General features: G+C 38.5%; 1 protein-coding gene across 1 annotated transcript in view; it reads right to left on the bottom strand.

Annotated features, from left to right (window-relative positions):
- Positions 1 to 22,498, bottom strand: part of CUL5 (cullin 5) — a 102,462-nt gene that overhangs the window by 36,892 nt on the left and 43,072 nt on the right. The window contains exons 4-8 of the mRNA XM_032167302.2: positions 21,465 to 21,641; positions 18,733 to 18,874; positions 16,730 to 16,875; positions 16,567 to 16,647; positions 1,547 to 1,640 (exon numbers count right to left, since the gene is read on the bottom strand). Coding sequence (XP_032023193.1) covers positions 1,547 to 1,640; positions 16,567 to 16,647; positions 16,730 to 16,875; positions 18,733 to 18,874; positions 21,465 to 21,641 — 640 coding nt within the window. The remainder of the gene's footprint in view (positions 1 to 1,546; positions 1,641 to 16,566; positions 16,648 to 16,729; positions 16,876 to 18,732; positions 18,875 to 21,464; positions 21,642 to 22,498) is intronic.

Genomic DNA, 22,498 nt, shown 5'->3' with positions numbered 1-22,498 from the left:
AAACAAACAAACAAACAAAATTAGCTGGGTGTGGTGATGCATGTCTTTGGTCCCAGATACTTGGGAGGCTGAAGTGTGAGGACTGCCCGAGCCCAGGAGGCTGAGGCTGCAGTGAGCCGTGACTGCACCATTGTACTCAGCCTGTGTGACAGGGCAAGACAGTCTCAAAAAATAAAAATAAAAAAAGTGATCAAATACTGCAAAACACAACTCCTTTCTTTAAAAGGTCAGTCATTTGGCCAGAAGCAGTGGAGATCAGCCTGGGCAACAAGGTGAGGCTCTGCCTCTACAAAAGATACAAAAGTTAGCCAGGCGTGGTGGTACACGGCTGTAGTCCCAGCTACTCAGGAGGCTGGGAGGTGGGAGGATCGCTTGAGCCCAGGAGGTCAAGGCTATAGTGAGTTGTGATCGTGCCACCGCATTCCAGCTTGGGCAACACAGCGAGACCCAGTCTCAAAAGAAAAGGTGAGTCATTTGATTTTCGATGCAAAGGAATATTTATTTACATACAAGATTAGTTTATTTCATAAAGTAGTTGTAATATTAAATATACAGCCACATCATCAAAAGGTAAAAAATAACATGAGTAATAATTACGAAAGCAACTGTATTAGAGATTAGAATATAAAACCGTACTCATAAAGAATTTTTCAATTTACAAAGCACTTTTTCATGTTATGCCATTTTATTGACCTTCGCAAAAACCCTACCTCACGGTACTGATTACCAGTAAATAAATCCTTTTGAAAAGAGTGCAACATAGATCAGACATAACTCTAATTAGACTGGCACACAGAATAGAAGTATTTTGTTTATGCCAATAAAGCAGCTTGCTTTTTACTACTGAATTACTCCCAAAAAGTGTATGAACTTAAGTGAGTTGAAATATGCACTTTAAATGCAACTAGAGATTAAACAGGACCTTGCAGTTAGATATAATAAAATCTGGAAACTCAGCAGAAGTAAGTTATTTAAAAAACAAAAGCAAAAAAATGTTAAAAGCAGTTTTACTGGGGTACTAGGTATATGTACAATTTTTTTTTTTAGTTTGTTATATACTTGCTACCTCTCAAAACATATCTTTTTAAGAAAACATTGAAGTAATAAAAAAATCCTTTAGAAATCTTATAGTTTTGGGGACAGAGATGAAGACTATTAACAGGGAGTGTTTTATTACGTTCTAAAAAGATTGATCACAATGTTCCACACAAAAGTCAAATACCTGGTTCTAATCTGTAACATATGTTTCCAGTTTAAATTGGCCTTTAAAAGCAGTGTCTTGCTTTTGAGAAAAAAGTAGAAATTCACCATACACATACACAGATGTTGATAGCTGAGAGGGAAAATGCTTACAATTTAAGTTTATATACTCTTTAGCAGTGCCTCTGTGTTAAATATTTTATCTATTTCCTTAAGTATAGTTTACTCTAACAGTTCCACATATACCTATGTGGAAAAGAATTATCTAAGAGCAACTTACTAAGTGATTTGTTTCAAAGATACCCTCTTAGAAGATTATGATAACTTTATGTGATGTTTTACCTACTTTCAGTTTCATTTCTCTTGATCATGCCTTGGCACTCAGCTAAGATAGTCTCTTTAAATGATGTCACCAGGGCATTTACACAGCATTCCATGAGCTGAAATATATCAAAAATTAGTCAAGGCTACTATAAGCTGTATAGCACAAATCTATTCCAACTCACAAAATAAAACAATACTGTTCAACAGAAAAAAAAATTATACTGAAAGTAGATTTCACTTACCTTAACTATAGGATTACTGAAGATGGATATGCTATACTAGTTTAGCAAAGTATATTTTCCCCTAAGGAAAAAAACTATAGAACTAGACTCTCTTTAGAAATATTAACAAAAGTCCTCAAGGAGGGGAGAGAAAAATATATAAAATAAAAATATACAAAACCAAACTTTGATTAACTCTTCCTGTCCGGAGAAAACGTGTTTTAAAATTAGGTTATAAAATTCTAGAAGTGTCAATACATTCATTCAACAAACAATTATTGGATGCCTACTTCGTGCAGGCACTAAAGTATTTAGGAGACAAGAATAAGATATAATTCCTGCTCTCGAAGAGATCACTGTCTAATTGAGAGTGAGGAGGGCAGCAAACCTACACTGCTAACCAAACATAACTCAGTTAAGTGGCATCACACACATACACAAACACACATAAAATAAAAACAAACTTAGAAACTACTTTTTTCTAGGGTAGTTAAAATGGCCTCATCCACAAGTCGATACCTAAATGGGATCCTGTAAAATAAGTACAAGCCCTAAAATAGGTTACGTATTCTAGGAATACCAGGAAGCTTAAAATGATAGAGAAGAAACAGACAGTGGAAGAGAAGGCACAGACAGTGGAAGAGAAGGCTAGAAAGATAGGCTGTAACCAGATTATGAATGAAAATCTATGATTTGGGGTTTTATTTTACAGGTAGGGAAGGAAGAACAAAGGAAGGTTTTTTTGTTTGTTTAAGAGACAGGGTCTTGCTCTGCTGCCCAAGCTGGAGTACAGTGGCATTACTACATAGCTACTATCATACCTCACTACAGCCTTGAACTCCTAGGCTCAAGTGATCCTCCTGCCTCAGCCTCTCGAGTAGCTAGGACTACAGGGATGTACTATCAAGTCTGGTTAATTTTTTAAACTTTCATGTAGAGTTGATATCTTACTATGTTCCCCAGGCTGGTCACAAACTCCTGGTCTCAAATGATCCCCCTGTCAGTCTCCTAAAGTGTAGGATTACAGGTGTGAACCATCAGGCCTGGCCCCAAGGAAGTTTTAAACAGAGGATAAACATAATGAGATTCTCGTCTCCTCAAGTCATTATTAAAGATCAGTGTAATGGTAGTAAGGCAGGTGGTAAGGAGTGGGTGGTTGGGATATGGTAACGAGGCTGTTGAACTATTTCAGGTAAGATAGCAAGGGTCTAGTGCTCTAGGAGGCCATCAGGAAAATCTAAATGAGGCAGAAGATATCATGTCATCTCTGCTCCCTCATGTCATGTAATTATTTACTTCTCTTCCGGGGATCAGATGAAATTAATAGGTTGTGAGGACTAAAGCTAAGTACAATAAGACCGATATATCTCTTCTGAAAAACAGATCATCTATCTGTAAATTAAGGGAGGGAATTACGTGTCCCTTAAAAATTTTTTATTAAAAATTCCTTTGGAATTGACATAATGTTGATAACTACTAAAGTTGAATTTAGGTAACGGGATTCATTATACTGTTCTTCCTACATTGTAAAAATGCTTAAAATTTTCCGAATAAAGAATTTTCTGTGGTCCCTGTGAGTTGGGGGGCTGAGGTGGGGGGATCACTTAAGCTCAGGAGGCTGCAGTGAGCCTTGATCATGTCACTGCAGTGTAGTATGGGCGACAGAGCAACACTGTCACACACAAAAAAGGTTTTTTCAGGCTCCTCTACGAGAATGATGCTGATGACTTTTAAATGCATATATCCATGTATATTTCTGTCCTAAGAAAATAATACACATGGCTGGGCGAGGTGGCTCATAGCCTATAATCCCAGCACTTTGGGAGGCTAAGGCGGGCGGATCACCTGAGGTCAGGAGTTCAAGACCAGCCTGACCAACACGGAGAAACCCCGTCTCTACTAAAAATTACCCGGGCATGGTGGGCGCCTGTAATCCCAGCTACTCGGGAGGCTGCGGCAGGAGAATTGCTTAAACCCAGGAGGCAGAGATTGCAGTGAGCCGAGATTGTGCCATTGCACTCCAGCCTGGGCAACAAGAGCAAAACTCCGTCTCAAAAAAGGAAAAAAAAAAAGAAAGAAAAGAATACATATATAAAGTGGTTAAGAAACTCTTTCCTTGCAAGGTGGAAATCTCTGCCCCAATTGCTGAGTAATCTTATTCTATAACATCACTGGAATAGGCCCAAATAAACACTTCCACCTTCAGCAGTGAAACCAGATTGAGCATAGGTAAATCTAACAATATATAACTAATAGAGAACAAAGACAAAGTGGAATCTTAATAAACTCTAAGCTCTGTGTTTTCTATTTCATTGAAAACTTTCACTTGAACATTATCCTGTTCAGTGGTAGCTGAAATTTTGCAGATTCTAAAAATCCAGACAAGTGTGTTTCAGACTGTATGTTGTGAAATCAGTTTTAATGGCTGTGACCAGGTTTTTTAAAAAAAAAAAAATGTACATAGGACAGAACAAAAAATATCAGAGTGTATCACATATTGTAACAATGAATATTATTTAATAAGACTTTTGTTTCAGATATGTACAAATAAACAGTATATTCTAAGCCACAATATAAAATGTATTTCTTACTGTGGATTACAACTAGGATTAAAAGGAGAAGCTAAATTGACAACATAATTAAAGTAAACTGAGAAGAATTTGGTAAATGCTTAAATGAAAGGGATTAGGGAAATGAAAGGTTGTTGAATCCATTTCTAGCTTGAGAGGTTAAACAAATTATTACAACAGGTATCTTTCAATGAGCACTTACTTTGTACCAGGCATTATGCTAAATGCTTTAAATATAGATCCCATTTAACCCACATGGCAACCAAGTGAGGCAGATATTTACTTTATGAAGATATAGACTGAGAGTAGCTACATAACTTGCAAATGTTGTACAGTTGGTTCATAAGGTCTTGAGAGTTATAATTTGAGGCCAGGTATGTATCTCCATAGCCTCCAACTTTTCTTACTACAGAAGTAGAGCATGTACATACTTAGTAATGGCTACAGGCTCAGAACCGAGTTATGTGTTTTAAGGAATAGGGAAGTATAAACATGGTTCATGCCCTCAATGATCTTACAATCCAGTTGGTAACCCATAAACTATATACCTAAAAACATGTGTATGGTTCATATGTATAGACGTGTATGAAAAGAAGATCAACTTCACTAATAAGCAAATAACTGGAAAACGCATCATCACTATACTATAAACTTAAGGACAAAGACTGTGCTCTGTCCACAGCTATACAGACTGTGCTGTGTCCCGGCACACAGCTGGTGCTTGATAAGAAATACAAGGCAGTCTATAATTTGCCCCTAAACCTAGTGGTAGAAACAATAGTTACCATGGGAATTCAAATAGGAAGAAACTGATGAAGGCTACATCATCTGAGCTACTTTATTACAACTTTATTACAAGATGAGTTAAAAGAATCCTTGTAAGATTTTGGGTAGGCAGAAGAAAACATTGCTAAAATGAATCCAAGAAAAAAAAGTAACAGAGTGAGTTATATGAATAAGAAAATATTTCTTATTGGAGTAGAGTGACTCTTGCTGGACAATATTAAGTCAGAAAAACAGGTTAGGGTCAAATTATGAAGGGTCTTCAAAATCACAGGTATGAAATGATGATACTCTGGGTTTTTTTGAGACAGAGTCTCCCTCTGTCGCCCAGGCTAGAGTGCAGTGGTGGGATCTTGGCTCACTGCAAGCTCCGCCTCCTGGGTCCACACCATTCTCCCGCCTCAGCCTCCTGAGTAACTGGGACAACAGGCACCCGCCACCACGCCCAGCTAAATTTGTTTTTGTATTTTTAGTAGAAACGGGGTTTCACCGTGTTAGCCAGGATGATCTTGATCTCCTGACCTTGTGATCCGCCTGCCTCGGCCTCCCAAAGTGCTGGGATTATAGGCGTGAGCCACCATGCCCAGCCAGTACTCTGGTTTTTGGATAGAAAACAATGAAAATGATGTTTATGAAAGATTATCCTGAATTCACAAAAGAATAAATACAAATGGTCAGGAATAAGAATAAATATGCAGGCCAGGCTGGACAACATAGTGAGACCCTGTTTCTAAAAAAAATAATAAAAAATAGAGGAGTGGAGCAAGATGGCCAAATAGAAGCCTCCACCGATCATTCCTCCTGCAGGAACACCAAATTTAACAACTATCTACACACAAAAAAACACCTTCATAAGAACCAAAAATCAGGTGAGCACTCATAGCACCCGGTTTTAACTTCATGTCACTGCAAGAGGCACTGAAGGGGGTAGGAAAGATAGTCTTGAATCGCCAGTGCTACCCCTCCCTCATCCCCCAGCAGCAGCTGTATGGCATGGAAAATCTGTGTGCTTGGGAGAGGGAGAGAGCAGCGACTGTGAGATATTGCACTGAACTCACTGCCACCCTTTCACAGCAGAAAGCAAAAGTAGGATGAACTCAGCTGACACATGCCCATGGAGGGAGCATTTAGACTAGCCCTAGACAGAGGTGAATCGCCCATTCCAGCACTGAGGACTTGAGTTCTAGCAAGCCTCGCACTGTAGGCTAAAGTACTCTGGGGCTCCAAATAAACTTCAAAGGCAGTCTAGGCCACAAGGACTGTAACTTCTAGGCAAACAATAACAAATAATGAGATAGAAGCCATAATAAAATTTCTCCCAACAGGCCGGGTGCAGTGGCTCATGCCTGTAATCCCAGCACTTTGGGAGGCAGAGGCAGGCAGATCACGAGGTCAGCAGAGAGACCAACCTGGCTAACATGGTGAAACCACATCTCTACTAAAAATACAAAAAATTAGCTGGGCGTGGTGGCAGGCTCCTGTAATCCCAGCTACTTGGGAGGCTGAGGCAGGAGAATGGTGTGAACCCAGGAGGCGGAGCTTGCAGTGAGCCGAGATCATGCCACTGCACTCCAGCCTGGGTAACAGAGCGAGACTCCGTCTCAAAATAAATAAATAAATAAAATAAATAAAAATTAAATTAAATTTCTCCCAACAAAGAAAAGCCTGAAACCTGATGGCTTCACTGCTGAATCCTACCAAATATTTAAAGCAGAACTAATATCAATTCTACTCAAACTGTTCTGAAAAATAGAAGAGGAGGGAATACTTCCAAACTCATTCTATGAGGCCAGTATTGCCCTAATACCAAAAGCAGACAAAGACACATTTTAAAAAGAAAACTACAGGCCAATATCACTGATGAATATTGATGTAAAAATCCTCAACAAAATACTAGCAAACCAAATTTTTGTTTTGTTTTTGTTTTTGTTTTTTTGAGACAGAGTATCACTCTGTTGCTCAGGCTGCAATGCAGTGGCATGATCTTGGCTCACTGCAAGCTCCACCTCCCAAGTTCAAGCAACTCTCCTGCCTTAGCCTCCCGAGTAGCTGGGATTACAGGCACCCAACACCTCGCCCGCTAATTTTTGTATTTTTTTTTAGTAGAGATGGGGTTTCACCATGTTGGCCAGGCTGGTCTCGAACTTCTGACCTCAAGTATCCACCCGCCTTGGCCTCCCTAATGTGCTGGGATTACAGGCGTGAGCCACTGAGCCCAGCCTAGCAAACCAAATTTAGCAACACCTTAAAAAAATCATTCATCATGACCAAGTGGGATTTATCCCTGGATGCAAGGATGGTTCAACATACACAAATTGATCAATGTGATACATCATATCAAGAGAATGGCAGACAAAAAACATATGTTCATTTTAATTGATGCTGAAAAAGCATCTGATAAAATCCAACATTCCTGCATGATACAAACCCTCAAAACACTGGGTACAGAACAAACATACCTCAACATAATAAAAGCCACATGAGAGACCCATAGCTAGTATCATACTGAATGGAGAAAAACTAGAAATCTTTCCACTAAGATCTGAAACATGACAAGGATGCCCACTGTCACCACTTTTATTCAAAATAATACTGGAAGTTGTAGTTAGAGGAATCAGACAAAAGAAAGAAAGAGCATCCAAATTGGAAAGGAAGATGTCAAACTACCCTTGTTTGCAGATGATATTACCTACAATGAGGCATCATCTCATCCCAGTTAAAGTAGCTTTTATCTATAAGACAGGCAATAACAAATATTGGTGAGGATGTGTAGAAAAAGGAACCCTCGTATAATGATGGTGGGAATGTAAATTAGTACCAGCACTATGGAGCAGTTTGGAGGTTCCTCAAAAACTAATACAGAGCTACCTTATGATCCAGCAATCCCACTGCTGGCTATATACCAAAAAGAAAGGAAATGAGCATATGGAAGAGATAGATGCACTCCCACGTTTATTGCAGCACTATTTATAATCAAGATTTGGAAGCAACCTTACTGTCCATCAACAAATGAATGGATAATGAAAATGTACATAAACACAATGGAGTACTATTCAGCCATAAAAAAAGAATGAGATCCTGTCATTTGTATTAACACGGATGAAACCAGAGAACACTGTGTTAGGTGAAATAAGCCAGGCACAGAAAGACGAACTTCACATGATCTCACTCATTTGTGGAAGCTAAAAATTAAAACAATTGAACTCATGGAGATAGAGAGAAAAGGACAGTTGCCAGATGCTGGGTAGGGTAGTGAGGTGGTGGTAGGGAAATAGGAATGGTTAATGGGTACAAAAAAACCAGAATGAATAGTCGGGCACAGTGGCTCACATCTGTAATCCCAGCACTTTGGGAGGCTGAGCCAGGTGGATTGCCTGAGGTCAGGAGTTCGAGACCAGCCTGACCAACACAGAGAAACCCTGTCTCTACTAAAAATACAAAATTAGCTGGGCGTGGTGGTGCATGCCTGTAATCCCAGCTACTCGGGAGGCTGAGGCAGAAGAATCACTTGAACCCAGGAGGTGGAGGTTGCGGTGAGCCGAGATCTCGCCATAGCACTCCAGCCTGGGTGGGCAACAAGAGCAAAACTCCGTCTCAAAACAAAACAAAACAAAACAAAAACCAAAAACAAAAATAGAATGAATAAAACATAGTATTTGATAACATAACAGGGTGACTATAGTAAAAAATAATTTAATTGTACGTTTAAAAATAATAAAAGAATATAATTGGATTGTCTGTAACAAAAAGGATAAATGATTGAGGTGATTGACACCATTTGCCCTGATGTGATTATCATGCATTGCATGCCCGTATCAAAATGTCTCATGTAACCCATAAATACATACACCATGCATGTATGCACAAAATATTTTTATATTTATAAAATAAATATTTAATTATTTATTTTATATATTTATAATTATATTTAATATTTATAATTATTAATATTCATTAATTTTTAAATGCACACAAAAAATATTTTAAAATCTATGATACTGGTAGATTGGTAAAAATCAATAGACTGACAAAACTCAGATCAGCAACGATATGGATAAACAAGTACACTGTTGATGGGACTACATTCCTGAAAGTCAGTTTGGTATTTATTGTGTAGCAATTTATAAAAGGTTCAGGGACTTTCACCTCAGCTATCTAATTTCCAGGAGATTCTATTCCAAGAGGAAGCCAAGTGTGAGAAAAGATGTATACACAAGGATGTTAAAAAGATAGCGGCATTTAAGGATATTCCAGAAAGCACTATTTATAAGAAATAAACTATAAACAATGAAAATGGTCATCATTAGAGAACTGGTTAGTAATACTACAGTGCATACAGGTTACATTATAATATAGACTGTGATATGATTTGGCTCTGTATCCCCAGCCAAATTTCATCTTGAATTGTAATCCCCACGTGTTGAGACAGGGACCTGGTGGGAGGTGATTGGATCAGCATGGTTTCCCCCATGCTGTTCTTGTGATAGAGAGGGAATTCTCGAAATCTGATGGTTTTAAAAGTGGCAATTTCTCCTGCACACTCTCTCTCTCTCTCCTGCCACCACATAAGATGTGCCTTGCCTCCCCTTTGCCTTCTGCCATGATTTTAAGTTTCCCGAGGACTCCCAGGCCATGTGGAACTGAGTCAACTAAACCTCTTTCCTTTATAAATTACTCAGTCTCAGGTAGTTATCTTTATAGCAGTGTGAAAATGGACTAATACAATGTGTGTGGAGTAAAAATGAGCAACATCTTAAATTTATTTTTAAATGTAGGAATGCAGGAGGGAAGGGGGGCAAAACGGGGAGGGAAATAGAGAGGAAGGAATGGAAAAGAAGGAAAACAGAAAAAGAAGGATCAACAAAACAAGCATGACAAAATAATGATAACTGTAAAATCTGGAAGACTGGGTATGGGGGTAGGGTTCATTATAGTATTTTCTCTACTTGTGTAAATATTTTAAAACTTTCATTACAAAGCTTTTTTAAAAAAATAAAGAGAACAACTATGGTATAGATTTCTATATATTAAAAAAATCCTTCAGAAAATTATTTTACCTAGGCAAAAAGAAGGGAGATTGCTAGACAGAATTCTCTCCTTATTTCAAATGAGTCTTGTCCTAACCAGAGAGTCAGTTTCTTGAGGACAGAGATCATGTTATTCCTCTTTTGTATTTCTTCCCATTTACCAAATTACTATATACATAGTTGATCCTAAATATATAACTTATTATTTGAAAATACATCTTGAATGGAAAGTATAGTGATAAGCCATCTCTCTCACCTTGTATTCCCTTTCTGTCTCCTTTTGCTAGCTTCCGTGAAGAAAAAAACTTTTTGCCATATGCCATCAACTCCTGTATGTTTGCCTGAGATGAGCACAACTTCTAAATCCATAGCAATCTCTCCCCAGAGGTCTGCAAGGTGAAACACTTTAACCATCAATGTGCTTGATGTTTTAACCTCCTCTATAGCAAGACTATAAACTCTTCAAAAATAATGCCTGCCATAAAACACAGCAGGCACTCCAGTAAGTACCTGTTGAATGAATGAATTTATAGGTCTGGAAAATGAAAGGTGAGACAGGTAGGCTACGAGATATGGTAGATTCTTATTCTTTTTTCTTTTTTTTTGAGGCAGTTTCGCTCTTGTTGCCCAAGCTGAAGTGCAATGGCGCGATCTCACTGCAACCTCTGTCTCCCGGGTTCAAGCGATTCTCCTGCCTCAGCCTCCCGAGTAGCTGGGATTACAGGCATGCACCACCATGCCCGGCTAATTTTTTGTATTTTTAGGAGAAACAGGGCTTCACCACGTTAGCCAGGCTGGTCTCGAACTCCTGACCTCAGGTGATTCACCTGCCTTGGCCTCCCAAAGTGCTGGGATTACAGGCGTGGGCCACGGCATCCAGCCAGATTCTTTTAGTGGTATTCAATTTGCATAATTATTTCTACCTCACTCAAATTTTGTTTAAAAAAAAAGCATTTCTGATTTTTATTAGTTACATAGCTCTGTATAAGGAATAGTTTGCTTTGCCTCAGCTACAACGTAAGAGTTGAACTAAAAATTATCTTAAGTTCCCCCACTTTATGATTCTACTCTATCATTATCAGGCTCTTAACCATACAAGGATATCTGTAATGTATTCGATAATTAATTTCCTGGCCTTGCTAGTTTGACTAAGATTCTTTCTGTACTATTATGATTAGTGGCACTACAAAAGTCTGGATCACCTTGCCTTTTGAACACCAAGCTTAATTTTTTTTTTTTAATTTTAGACCTCCTCTGTGGAGAGGATACCATGCCTGAAATACCAAAATACTGAAGGTTAATAAGTACTTATTTTAAAGTTAATAATTTATAACTTGTGACCTAGTTGCTTATTCAGCTTTTTAAATCAGTTTTGCACAGATGGTAAAATAGTTTTTACTTGTCTTAGAATTAGTAAGCAGTTTTCTCTGAACCAGTGCCTAACAGTAAAAGCTACCATGCCAGGCACAGTGCTCAAATGCTTAATATATCATATTTCATTTAATTCTGCTAATACAAAAGGGTATTAATTTTTTTTTTTAGACAGAGTCTTGCTCTGTCACCCAGGCAATTGTGTGATCTCTCCCTACTGCAACCTCCGCCTCCTGGGTTCAAGCTATTCTCCTGCCTCAGCCTCCTGAGTAGCTGAGATTACAGGTGCGTGCCACCACTTTCAACGAATTTTTTTGAATTTTTTTTAGTAGAGACAGGGTTTCACCGTGTTGGCCAGGCTGGTCTTGAACTCCTGACCTCATGATCCACCCATCTCGGCCTCCCTAAGTGCTGGGATTGCAGGCGTGAGCCATCACGCCCGGCCTATTCCATTTTATAGTTAGGAAAAGAGAGACTACAAAGGTTGAATAACCTCCCAAAATGCAGACAGCTGGTAAAATAACATCTGTGGGATTCAAATCCTCATCTAATTCCAACACGTATGACCCTAACCACTGTAATACACTCCCTCCCTATTGGTGCCCTGGTCATTCTGAAGTGATCAAGACTTACATTACCAATTCACTTTTCTATTCCTCTACTGTATAAACAATCCATTTTTTTCTAGTGTCATCCTGAGGATAGAGACTAGGTCTATCTTATTATCCCCAACTAGCATAATGCCTGACACACTGTGGGTACGTAATAAATACTAATTGAATTTCCCTAGGAAATACTAAGGTATGCAGGACTATCACCTAAAAACTAAAAACCAAACACAAATTTTAAGTCATTTTGGCTTAAAGCTGGGTGTGGTTGCATGCGTCTACAGTCCCAGCAACTCAGGAGGCTGAGGTGGGAAGATTGCTGAAGGCAAGGAATTCGAGAATGCAGTGCCCTATGATCAAACCTGTGAATAGCCACTGCACTCCAGCCTGGGCAACACAGCGAGGCTCTGCCTCTTAAAACACAAAAGGCATTTTGGCTTAATTTTTTTTCTTGCTCTTTTCTTATGGTTGTGTTATTTTTTGCTGTCAACATGCCTGTTCAGCAGCACAGCTCGGAAGCCTCTTACCTTGTTTTACATTAAATACATTCCTGTTCATCTGCTATAGGCCCACCCAGTGATAATCAAGCTTATTGGAATTGTATGTAAAATCAGATCTAAGTAGGGTCTAAGTGGCTCTCCTATAAGTAAAAATAAAACTGTAAGAGTAGGGCTTCAGATATCTAATGCAACACTTGACTGTCTCAGATCTTCACAAGGCTAGCTCCCTATCATTCAGGTCTTAACTCCAATATCATTCCCTCAAAGAGACCTTTTCTGACCATATTCCATAAAGTAAAAGCAGCAGCAGAAGCATTACCACCACCAATACACTCTATAGCATTACTCTTACTTTATTTAAAAAAAAAAAAATCACTTTTGGCTGGGTGCGGTGGCTCACGTCTGTAATCCCAGCACTTTGGGAGGCCGAGGCGGGCGTATCACGAAGTCAGGAGATCGAGACCATCCTGGCTAACACGGTGAAACCCTGTCTCTACTAAAAATACAAAACATTGGCCGGGCGTGCTGGTGGGCACCTGTAGTCCCAGCTACTCAGGAGGCTGAGGCATGAGAATCACATGAACCTGGGAAGCAGAGGTTGCAGTGAGCGGTGATTGCACCACTGCACTCTAGCCTGGGTGACACGTGGGGGCTATGTTTCAAAAAAAAAGGAACTCTTCATAATATTCTTTTTTTTTTTTTTTTTTTTTTTTTTTTGAGACAAAGTCTTGCTTTGTCGCCCAGGCTGGAGTGCGGTGGCGCAATCTCAGCTCACTGCAACCTCTGCCTTCCAGGTTCAAGAGATTCTCCTGCCTCAGCGTCCTGAGTAGCTGGGATTACAGGTGCACACCACCAAGCCCGGCTAATTTTTGTATTTTTAGTAGAGACAGGGTTTCACCATGTTGGTCAGGCTGGTCTCGACCTCCTAACCACGTGATCTGCCTGCCTCGGCCTCCCAAAGTGCTGGGATTACAGGCGTGAGCCACCACGCCCAGCCAATATTCTTTATTTTTTCAACTTCTTTATTTTCATTAATGATAAAAGTTAGCACAAAAACAGCACCTCACTTCTCCCAACATTAACATCTTACATAACTATAGCACAACTATCAAAACTAGGAAAATAGTATTGGTACGATACTATCAATTTAACTCTAGGTCTTATTCATTTCACCAGTTTTTCCACTAATATCCTTCTCCTATTCCAGGATCCTATCCACAAGCCCATGTTGCATTTAGTTGTTATTTCTCCTACTCTCATACAATCTGTGGCAGTTCCTTTGTCCTTCAGTCTGTTATAGTCTTAACACCTTAAAGAATATTAGTCATTTTGTAGGCTATCACTTTGCGATTGTTTAATCTTCCCTTATTATTACAGTAAGATTATACATTTTTGGCAAGAATAAAACAGAAATAATATTGTATTCTTCTCAGTGCATCTTATCACGGGGTATGTCAGCATGTCCTACTACTGGTGATGTTCACCTTGATCACTTAATTAAGATGGTGTCTTCAGGCTTCTCCTTTAGTAAATGTCTTGGGGAAGATACTTTGAAACTATGCAAATATCATATTTCATTTCAAACTTTTGACCATTACTGCCAAGTGCCGTGGCTCGTGCCTGTAATCCCAGCACTCTGGGTGGTAGAGGTGGGAGAACTGCTCGAGCCCAGGAGTTTGAGACAAGCCTTACCAACATAGTGAGATGCGATCTCAAAAAATAAAAAATTAGCCAGGTGTAGTGGCATGCACCTGTAGTCCCAGCTACTCTGGACTTATTCTTTTAGTTGGCCTTTTACAGTTGAAAGTTCATAAGTTTAATGTGACTATGATATGACTAACATATAAATTGCAGTAGGAGATCAGAACAATTTCACCTTATAAAACTGTAACATCCCAATCCAGGTGCTACAGGTACGTCAATCTACAACAAATACCCAAATCCTCCAAAATGAACTCATCCTTTCTCCCTCACTAAGACTTATTTTTATACTAATCTCTCAGTAGCAGCACAGTTCTCCCTGGCTGAAACCTCAGAAACATTATTGGCTTGATTCTCTGTGATATCTAGCCCCATTCACATGATACAATGTTCCACCTCTAAGAAGTTTCTCTCTTCCCTTGTCTTTTCCATTCCCACTTCTGTAACTCTACTTGGTCTGCCTAATACCTTGCCTGAATTACTGCAAATGCTTTCTACTTCTTATTCCCAGCTCCTCCCCATTCCAGTCTTCCATCTTTGCTGTCACCAGATTAATCTTCCTAAGGGACAACTCTGTGGCCCACCTGTTTAAAAAAAAAGTCAATAGCCTTCCCGGCCTTCTGAATGTAGCCCAAACCTGAATTTATATCACTATAAAGAACTTCGATAAAATAACCACTAAATTATCCTTCCTTTTGCCAATATCAAAACTATTTCAACCACTCGAAGAGGATACATACTGCAAATCAAGGACAAGCAAAACAAAAACTAAAAGAACCAAAGGGAAAAGACATCCAACTTGGCGTGATTTCTGAACAAAGAATAAAATAAACATGACTACCACTTAAGATAGACAAAGCCAAAGAAAAGTCAAAAGTAAAAAAAAAAATTTTTAATCCCATTCATAGTTGAAAAATATTTGATTATGGGCAAGCTAGAATGTTATTCCTGAGAATGCAAATCTAAATCAAGGCTCCAAAGACTGAAAGGAACCAGAGGAAATACTATTGTTGTGTTTCAACAATTCCAAGACTGTCCCAACTAGATTCTAACTTTCCTTATACTAAAGCACCCTAAGGTCAGTCCTCCATGTAAAAGAAAACACCTACCATGGTACTATCACTGACCAGTTTTTTGTTTTTTAATATTTCGAGGCCAGGTATGGTGGCTCATGCCCATAATCCCAGCATTTTGGGAGGCTGAGCAGGAAGGATTGCTTGAGGCCAGGAGTTCAAAACCAGCCTGGGCTACATAGCAAGATCTGCTCTCTATGAAAAATAAAATTTAAAAATTAGCCAGGTGGCCGGGCGCAGTGGCAACACTCTGGGAGGCCAAGGTGGGTGGATCACCCGAGCTTAGGAGTTCAAGACCAGGCTGGGCAGCATGGTGAAACCACATCTCTACTAAAAATAAAAAAATTAGCCAGGCATGCTGGCATGCGGTTGTAGTCCCAGCTACTTGGGAAGCTGAGGCAGGAGAACTTCTTGAGCCTGAGAGGCAGAGATTGCAGTGAGCTGAAATTGCACCACTGCACTCCAGCCTGGGCAACAGAGAGAGCCCTTGTCTCAAAAAAAAAGATACAGTGTGTGTGTATATATATATATTTATTCGTCAGGCATAGTGACGTGTGCCTGTAGTCCCAGCTACTTAGGATGCTGAGGCAGGAGGGGCCCTTATGCCCAGGAGTTACAGTGAGGTATAACTGCACCACTGCACTCCAGCCTGGGCAACAGAGCAAGACTTTGTTTCTAAAAATAGTAATAATTAATATTTTACCTCATGACAAATGAAGTTTGAAACATCTTCCCAGAAGGAGAAGAAATATCCCCTAGGAATAAATGATTCATTATTCACTAATTTGGTGTTTGCAGCCACTTCACAGAACATAACTGGCACAAAAAAAGAGAGTCAACTGTATCTCTAAGGGAGCATATATTACTTGCAACATGAAAATCACAAAATGGTTAATTTTAGATATGCATAAAACATAATAAAAGAAAACTTACCAAAAATTAATTATATTAAATAAAGTCTAGAACAGGTATGGCAAATAGATTTGATCTCGCATACCAGCTCCAAAGGACAATGTGTTGTGAACAGATACCTCCTATGAAGTTGTGCTATGGCTCATAGGCAAAAAGAACTAAAATCAATTAACAATGTTGGTTGTTAAATAATGTTATTTGTGCTGTTTATTTGCCATTCCTATGCTTCTGTATTTCAAATAATCCCATAAAATGTTCAATTACAAAATTACTTACTGCTTCAACGGAGTTACATTCTCGTCTTGTTTCTAAATAACGTAGTGCTCGTTTTTCTTCTTCTTTTAATTTAGCATCTGCCTGCCCAGAAGCAAAATAGCAATCATTTTAAGAATATCAAGGGAATTGCTCAAATTATCACATATATTAAGTTCTAACTTACATATTTCATATAATTCTGTACACCATTTTGTTGTAAATACGAGGGTGCTTGTGTTCTATAAAATCTCTCTGTTGAATCCAAGTATGCCTTCTCAAAATTGTCCCTATAAATTTGAAGTTTATCCTCAGGATTAGAACAAAGGTTAACTGAAAAACAGAAAACAAAGTATTACTCCAATTATGATCAAAATCAATATTTTGAGTATAATAAATGAAATAAATATTGAGGAGTCATTATGTGCAAGGTAACAATGCTCAAGAGAACATATAATTATATAAGACAAAATCCTTCTCCATAAGAAACTTATAAAGATAACAGCACAAAGCAGTAAAGTAAAAAATAAACAATACAGATAATACAGACTATTTTTGAATAGGTAAGAAACTGACTTCTAACTGAATAATCAAGAAAACATTCACAGAAGCAATGGGATTTAAACTGAATCTTAAAGAATAAAATAGAATTTGTGTAAATGGAAATCAGTAAGGTAAGTAAATATTCAGAAGCAGAAATGCACAAGAAAATATGATTAGGTTGTCTAAGTGGATTGCAAGGTTAATAGACGGTAAGGTAGAATGATAAATCACAAATGGTTGTGAAGATGCCCTGGGCAACATAGTAAAATCATGTGTCTACAGAAAAATTAAGACCACACACAATGGCTCACACTTGTAATCCCAGCACTGTGGGAGGCCAAGGTGGGCAGATTACTTGAGGTCAGGAGTTCAAGACCAGCCTGGCCACTATTGCAAAACCCCGTCTCTACTAAAAATACAAACATTAGCTGGGTGTGATGGCACACACCTGTAATCTCAGCTATTCTGGAGGCTGAGGTATGAAAATTGCTTGAACTTGGGAAGTGGAGGTTGCAGTGAGCTGAGAGCATGCCACTGCACTTCAGCCTGGGTGACAGAGTGAGACTGTCTCAAAAAAAGAAAAAAATTAGCTAGGTGTGGTGGTGCATGCCTGCAGTCCCAGCTACTCAGGAGACTGAGATAGGAGGACTGCTTGAGCCTGAGAGGTGGAGGCTCAATGAGCCATGATCACGCCACTGCACTCCAGCTTGGGCAACAGAGCAAAACCCCATCTTTTTTTTTTTTTTTTTTTAAAAAGCATGGTATACCACTTAAGGGGTAAGTAGAAAAAATACCAATAAAATAGTGCTTAAACATTAATCTTATGAACAGCATATGGGTTAAACAACAGCAATAAGATCATTGTAAGAGGACTGTTTCAAAACTCTGCATGTAAAGTTTAATGTCTGGTGGCAGTTCAATTAAAAACAAATAAATTTCAGAAGCACTGCTAATGAAAATCTAAAGGCTTGACAACTAAAAGAATATGGGGGCCATGAAGAAAAGCCAGTCAAAAGTAACTCTATAGGTTCATTAACTCAATAAATACCTATCTAGAGTGATTTTGTGCCACGCATTCTATGTTCAGTAAAGACACAGTGCTAACAACACAATTAAACAAAAGTACTATGCCAAGGAGGCACAGGTACCATGAAGCACTAAATGAGAGAACTTAACTTACTCTGGGAATTAAGAAACGCTTCCAGGAGGAGGATGAAGCGTGGGGAAGAAGCATACTCTAAGTCACAGGAAACAAATTAGAAGTAAGAGAGAATGTACTCCTACATGCTCTCCTTTTCATTACTTTTCATGGAAGTAACTTACTTCCTGAAAACATAAATACCTAACCTTTTAATTAACTATTTACCTTTTATGAGCTACACATTCAAATTTATGTATCTAATTTAGTTCACTAAAAAGACTTGCCAAGAAATTAATGGCATGAAGAAAATATTAACCACATTAATATGAATTTTTATACATTCTTTTAAGCAGAATTATCAATTGCCTGCTCTCAAAAAAGGTATCTAGTACAAAAAGTAGATGTAACTTTGTATGCTAATAAACATAACTTTGATTGTGCTATTCCATAATTGTTCTACAATTTCCACGAAACAGAAATTATGATCATAAAAGTTCAGAACATACCATAGGATTCTCTTACTCCAATAACCAGCTGAGAATCAAAAGCTTCTCCCAATCTCTCAGCATGTACCAGCTTCATTGCACTATCTTGGAGTCTGTTTTTTATATTTGAAAAGATTGACTCATTCCATGTATCAAGCATAAGCTAGGAAAACAAGAAAAAATTGTAACGTAATTTTCGATTATTAATATACAAAGTATCATGTACAAACACCAAAAAACAAATCAAATTTGTAGGCCTGGGCCAGGTGCAGTGGCTCACGCCTGTAGTCCCAACAATTTGGGAGGCCAAGGCAGGTGGACTGCTGGAGTCCATGAGTTCAAGACCAGCCTGGGTAGCAGGGCGAAATCCTATCTCTACAAAAAAAACAGCCAGGTGTGGTGGTGCACGCCTGTAGTCCCAGTGAGCCGAGACCACGCCACTGCCCTCCAGCCCGAGTGACAGAGTAAGACCCTATCTCAAAATAACTTAGGTTGCATTCACTTGACTACTTCGGGGAAGCAGTATATTTAGCATAATGGTAAAGAAGGGTCAACTGGGCATGGTCTAATCCCAAAACCTTGGGAGGCCAAGGTGGGAGGATCACTTGAGGCCAGGAGTTTGAGACCAGCCTCGGCAACACAGTAAGACCCATCTCAACAACAACAAAAAATACAAAAATTTGCTAGGCATGCTGGCATGCGCCTGTAGTCCCAGCTACTTGGGAGGCTGAGGTGGGAGGATCACTTAAGTCCAGGAGGGCAAGGCTGCAGCAAGCCAAGATCACACCATTCCACTCTAGCCTGGGCAACACAGCAAGACCCCATTTCAAACAAAACAAAAGTAAATAAAGAACAAATGTTTCAGAATCCAATTGGATTTGAATCCCAGCTGTTACTTACCTGCTTTCTTATGTGTAAAATGGTCAAAATAATAGTGCAAATTTCAGTGGTTGTAAAAATTAACTATGATAATACATGGAAAATGTTTATTCTCCTGTAGTTCCATGGTTGAATTTCAGATATATTGGTGTGTTTGAAATAGACATATGCATATGTTTCTAAAGACACATAAAATATGCAAAAAGGACCAACTGAAAATCTGACACTGGACCTTATAAAAGAGTATGCAAATCTACTGTTTAGATGTTCCATTAAAATGATAAAAATGGCATATAAACATTGGTGATTATATCAGTACTCCAAGAAACTTGGTCAGATGTAGGAGATACATTCATGACAGCAACAATAACAACAAGAGTTAACAGTTTTATAACACTCATTCTGTACCTGGGACTGCTCTATGTATTGTACGCATATAACTCATTTAATCCTCATAATCTTGATATAGGTACTATGATTATCCCCCCTTTAGATATGTGAAACCTGGGGTACAGATAGCAAAGCTAACTTTCCACATTTATGCACCTCATCAGTGGCAACACTGAGATTTGAATCCAAAAACTGTGGTCCCAGAATTGATACACTTGATCACTAAGTGGATGCTGCTTCCCACAACCAATAGAGAATGGCCAAAAAAAGAGAACAAGATTATGAGACTACAAATTAAATAGCAGCCAGAAGTGTTTTTCACTTTTTTTTTTCTTGGCAAAAATTTCCCATATTGCAGTGATTTCTATCACTGAAGAACCACTGGGTATCTAAATTTACAGTATCCCTGTCAACATCAGAGCAAATTTTAAGGCTGGGATGGGGCAACAATGCCCAGGTTACACTATTGTAATGCCTGAGTGTTTTACTATAACCATAACAGTAAACAGTAAATTGACTAAGGTTCAAATGGCATTTTTTACTTTTCAAATCTACAGTTCCATTTGATTCTTAGAAGTGGAAAGATATATGGAAAATGAGGACAGAGTTTGAAGAGTTGAAAGGGAAACCTAGGAGACCCTTCATATTCAGCACTGAGTTCTTTCCATTAAATCATGACTGGTTACTTGACACAATTTTTAAATAGAAAATAAACACAGTATATACTGAATTTATAATAGAAGAATTAAGTAAAAGGGAAATTATAAAGATAGCAGTTTAGCCACAATTAAACATAAAGATATCACAAGGTAACCTAATAAAAGGAAATTTTTGAGAGAGGGAAAAAAGTAATTTAATTTCTAGTAAGGGTATAGGTTGGGTGCGGGGGCTCACGCCTGTAATTCCAACAGTTTCGGAGGCTGAGGCAGGTGGATCACCTGAGGTCAGGAGTTCGAGACGAGCCTGGCCAACATGGTGAAACCTGGTCTCTACTAAAAATACAAAAAAATAGCTGGGTGTGGTGGCACATGCCTGTAGTCCCAGCTACTCAGGAGGCTGAGGCAGGAGAATTGCTTGAACCCAGGAGGCGGAGGTTGCAGTGAGCAGCCGGAGCCACTGCACACTCCCGCCTAGGCAACAGAGTGACACTCTAGTTCTTAAAAAAAAAAAAAAAAAGTACAAAGAAAGAATAGAGAAATAAAATACTGAAGATAATATTAGGAAAAGGAGAAAGTAAAAAGGAAAAGTAAAGGAGATAATGGTTGAAGATGCAGATCTATAGCTTAAGACCACATAAAAAGATGAAAGAAGATTGAAGCTAAAGACATAAAAAAGAATGTTATTCAATAAAATCTAGTAAGAGCTGAAAAGCAATTGAATGTGAAGTAGAAAAACCCACTTAAAAGTTCAAATTACTTTCAAATGCTTCCAAATTACCCTCTTTCTGAAGAATATTAGGAAAACAATGAGAAAAATGGTCTTACCTTTCGAACAATACTGTCTTCCACATTTGATTTTTTATTGCTGCCCTGTTTACCCATTAAAGTAATCTCTAGTTGACAAAAAGGTTTTGGTAAAATATCACATTGTGTAAAGAACTTTCGCCATTCAACAATATATGCTTTTAGCAAAGCCGTATCATCTTGATGGCTCAGTACTCGCTGAAAAAAAGAGGTGTACCAATTTGAAATAAATGCAGTTGCTATGAAAAATTAAGAACAAAACATATTCATGCCAAAATCTAAATTGTACATAACTTTTAAATTATTATACAAGCTCTTATATCTAAAAGAAATTAAAACATGTTCACAAAAAAACTTGTATACGAATGTTCATAGCAGCATTATTCAAAATAGATAAAAAGTAGAAACAACCCAAATATCCATTAGCTGAAATACGGATAAACAATATATGGGCCAGGCGTGGTGGCTCATACGGTACTCCCAGCACTTTGGGAGGCTGAGGCGGGAGGATTGCTTGAGCTCAGGAATTTGAGACCAACCTGGGCAACATAACAAGACCTCATCTCCACAAATAATACAAAAAATTCGCTGGGTGTGGTGGTGTGTGCCTGTGGTCCCAGCTACTTAGGAGGTTGAGGTGGGAGGATTGCTTGAGCCCCAGCAGTTGAGGCTACAGTGAGCTGTGATTGTACCACTGCACTCTGGCCTGGGAGACAGAGCAATACCCTGTCTCAGAAAGAAAAAAAAACTAAACAAATGAAAAAAGAAACCAAAAAACCCCATAATATATGGTATATCCAAACAATAGATATTATTTGGCCATAAAGAGAAACAAATATTGTGAAAGAAACTAGTCACAAAAGGCCACATATTATTATTCCAATTACAGAAAATGTCAAATATAGACATATCCACATGGACAACAGATTAGCGATTTAGTGGGTTGGGAGAAGGGAGTGACTGTTCATAGGTATAGGATTTCTTTTTAGGGTGATGCAAATATTCTGAGATTATTGGGTGACGGTTGCACAATTGTATGAAATATACTACAACCC

Source organism: Hylobates moloch, unplaced genomic scaffold (assembly GCF_009828535.3).
Source record: "Hylobates moloch isolate HMO894 unplaced genomic scaffold, HMol_V3 SCAFFOLD_11, whole genome shotgun sequence".
Lineage (NCBI taxonomy): Eukaryota > Metazoa > Chordata > Mammalia > Primates > Hylobatidae > Hylobates > Hylobates moloch.
This window is presented reverse-complemented; position numbering and strand designations above follow the sequence as displayed.